Source organism: Lygodium microphyllum, chromosome 7 (assembly GCF_053477565.2).
Source record: "Lygodium microphyllum isolate KBCC chromosome 7, Lygodium_microphyllum_v1.1.10, whole genome shotgun sequence".
NCBI lineage: Eukaryota > Viridiplantae > Streptophyta > Polypodiopsida > Schizaeales > Lygodiaceae > Lygodium > Lygodium microphyllum.
The window spans coordinates 144,886,624-144,889,784 of NC_141141.1; the positions used below are offsets into that span (position 1 = coordinate 144,886,624).

The 3,161-nt window shown below is 46.0% G+C and overlaps 1 protein-coding gene across 1 annotated transcript; it reads left to right on the forward strand.

Annotated features, from left to right (window-relative positions):
- The first annotated feature begins 1,635 nt into the window (after positions 1–1,635).
- LOC148034051 (glutaredoxin-C1-like) lies at positions 1,636–2,886 on the forward strand. The gene has a single exon (XM_087682056.1). The coding sequence runs from the start codon at positions 1,986–1,988 to the stop codon at positions 2,547–2,549; it is 564 nt and encodes a 187-aa protein (XP_087538182.1). The 5' UTR covers positions 1,636–1,985; the 3' UTR covers positions 2,550–2,886.
- The last annotated feature ends 275 nt before the right edge of the window (positions 2,887–3,161 follow it).

Sequence of the window (3,161 nt, forward strand, 5' to 3'; positions counted from 1 at the left end):
TCATCATATAAGTCATTTGCCCTTATCTTCTAGAAGCTCCACACAACTCATGCATGTAACAATGACCAAATAGTTGTGAGGGCATTCCCAAACATGGTCCACAAAGCCTAATGATATCACTTTGAAACCTTGCCAAGGGGTCATAGTTAGTGTAATATATATCTAGTGACATAGAGGTGATTTTTGCATGTAGAACTTGATTGGCAACTTGTTGAGGTTTGACACACTCTGATGTTGGAAAGGTATAAAGATAGTCTGACATTTGAGTGATCATCATGCTTTGTACAGAGTAATATGCCGTTTCAATGAAAGTTTCAAGTTTCCAAATGCATTATAGTAATAGGTCTAGTGGCCCCCATTATGTGAAAGTCTTCTAATAACAACATTGCCAATGATATTGAAAAACATGCTTCTTCCTTTTTAAGGGTCCATAATGAACACTATCCCAATGCCCCCTTTAATGACATCACAACTTGAAAATGCTAGTTTTGGATTGCTTGGGTTTTTTAGAGAAATTAAGATTTGAGTCGATATTTCTAAATGAAATCCACATGTTACTTTACCCTAGTGCTAAGTTTCATGGCAAGTTGTTTGAGAGAGTATCACTACTTCTATGTAATTCACCTCATACTTGTCAATTTGAGGGCAAGTATAGCTTGAACTCTACTGGGGGATTGGAAAGTGACACCCCAATGTTGCATAATAGGAAAATTTCCATTCTTCCCTTCTAAGACCATAAAGTTGCAACCCAACTTCACTCTCGTGGTAGACTTTTAATGTGTCGTTTTGATGTGGAAACACCTCAATGAACTACCACCTTTTCAGTGGGGTCTTATCCTTTTTTTGGTGACCTATGGTTGCTCTCATCGTTGTTTCTATTTAATGGAATGAGCCACTAAACCACCATCACCCTCACTAAACATGTGACTTAAGCTTCAAGTTGGGTAGATATATTATATTTTGGTGCTATGCATTAATGATAGCACACTCCCAACCAATGTGGCTTTGTCTTTCCTTTGACCTAGTGATATTAGAAACAATAACTTGTGAGGATCACATCAACTACAATACTTCCAACATTTGTTGCATTGTGTTTCCACATGACATTTTGTAAGGAATCACAGAGTTGTTAGGATGTGTATGTGTGTGTTTCTGAGACTTTCGAAGAATGGCAAAATTTTGCCGAACTTACTCAATGGTTTTTGCAGGAAAGTCATTTATTTGCCTATTGCCAACCAGCAAACGCATCCCCTTGTAGCAATTTCTGGTGCTTGATGTGGTAGGGTGTGATAGCTAGGGCAACCAAGCTATGATTGCGAAAACATTGGTGTATTGGGAAGGTAAAGGAAGGGCCCACGGGATTGCTCTCTAAGGTTCGGCTGTGTGCACCCGTTGCTTGAGCAAGATTATCCCTAGGAAAGCCACGTGGCAAGTGAAAAAGGCCAATGAGAGAAAGGGCCGCTTTGAGAAGGGCGCGCCCCATTGGGCGCCACTTTTGGGGACGTTATGAGAGGATGCGAATGGGCGGCTTCCGGTGAGCCCGCCCAAAAGCTCGCGGACTGCAATCGTCATCGCTGATCATGCTCATCATCATCATCGCCTCTCATGATCACATACATCATCATCACCATCATCCTTCATTATACCGCCGTCTCCGAGGCTTGGCGGTCTGCAACCTCCCTGCTTCCCTCTCTATTAAAACTCCCGACCCTGCATGCGCCATACAGTAACGCGCACCGGCTCCTCGAAAGTGGATCAAGCTAACATAGAGCCGAATACATACAATCTCTCTCTCTCTCTCTCTCTCTCTCTCTCTCAGAGCAGCAAACAGAAACCCCCTTAGGCAGAAGCAAGCCGTATATGGCCGCAAATCTCCATCGGTACAGAATCAGAAACTGCAATCTTACTTGATTCGGATCAATAAGAATTCAGCTTCCCCTCGATCTGCAGCATATACACTATATATATAAATATATAGATACAGCATGCATGCAGGCACCCAGTTGCAGCATAGCAGTCTGCAGCATCTATACAGCAGCACAGATCAGATGATTTATCCGGGCAAGCGGGTGGCAGTGAAGGCGCTGCTGCCGGACAACATCAGGGGGGCACCGCCTAGGTACACATCCAACACAGCGGCGGCAGCGGCTGGCGCGGTGCCTGAGGTGACGTCGTCTGCGAGATCCGTCGGCGACAGCGGCGGCGCGGACGCATATGGGAGGATCAACAGCATCGTGGCCGAGAACGCTGTGGTGGTGTTCAGCGGCAGCAGCGGCTGCTGCATGAGCCATGTGGTGAAGCAGCTGCTGTGCAGCCTGGGAGTCCACCCCGCCGTGGTGGAGCTCGACCAGGATGCCCGCGGCGCCGACATCGCAGACGTGCTTGCCACCATGCTCGGCGTCGGCGCAGCTGGCTTCTGTGGCACGCCCGGTCTCCCTGCTGTCTTCATCGGTGGCAAACTTGTCGGCGGAGTCGATCGCCTCATGGCTGCTCACATCTCCGGCTCTCTGATACCTCAATTGAAAGCTGCAGGAGCCCTTTGGCTTTGATACACAGAAGCAGAAGCCGTTACGGCAGGAATGCATATCAATTTTCTCTCCACAAAAATTACAACATGCAGGCTCACACCCCGTCAATTTGTTTCTTTCCAATTCCCGACCCCTCTTCTAATTCCCTTCTGATAAGTTGCTTGCTCCAATCAGAATGAAGGACAATTCTTTCCGTTGTTTTGAGGCCCCATGAGGAGGGCAAGATTTGTGTGTACATATTCCATATCATCAGGAGTGTCAATATACATGGGATTTGCGGAGTCTCTAGAGGTTTGCTTCTTTGGATCATTGTTTCAAATTCTAATTACTGAAATTGCGATGACAAAGGTTTCATGTCCATCTCCCTCGGGTCGCTGCTTCCAATTCCAACTACTGTAACGTCGATGGCAAACCTTCACATTCAGCGAATTTCCCAATCCAACCCCATAAAATTCCTTCGACTCTACAGGTTTTATTATCAGCTATTGACTTGCGCTTGTATCATTAACGTCTCCAACTGAATCCCTCCAATCCCTTCCCCACATTTTTCTCTCGTAAATCTCATCGCAGCTCCCGTCTTCACACAGCTCTCAATTACTAGGTTTTACGGAGGAGGAGGAGTTGTAACAAAAT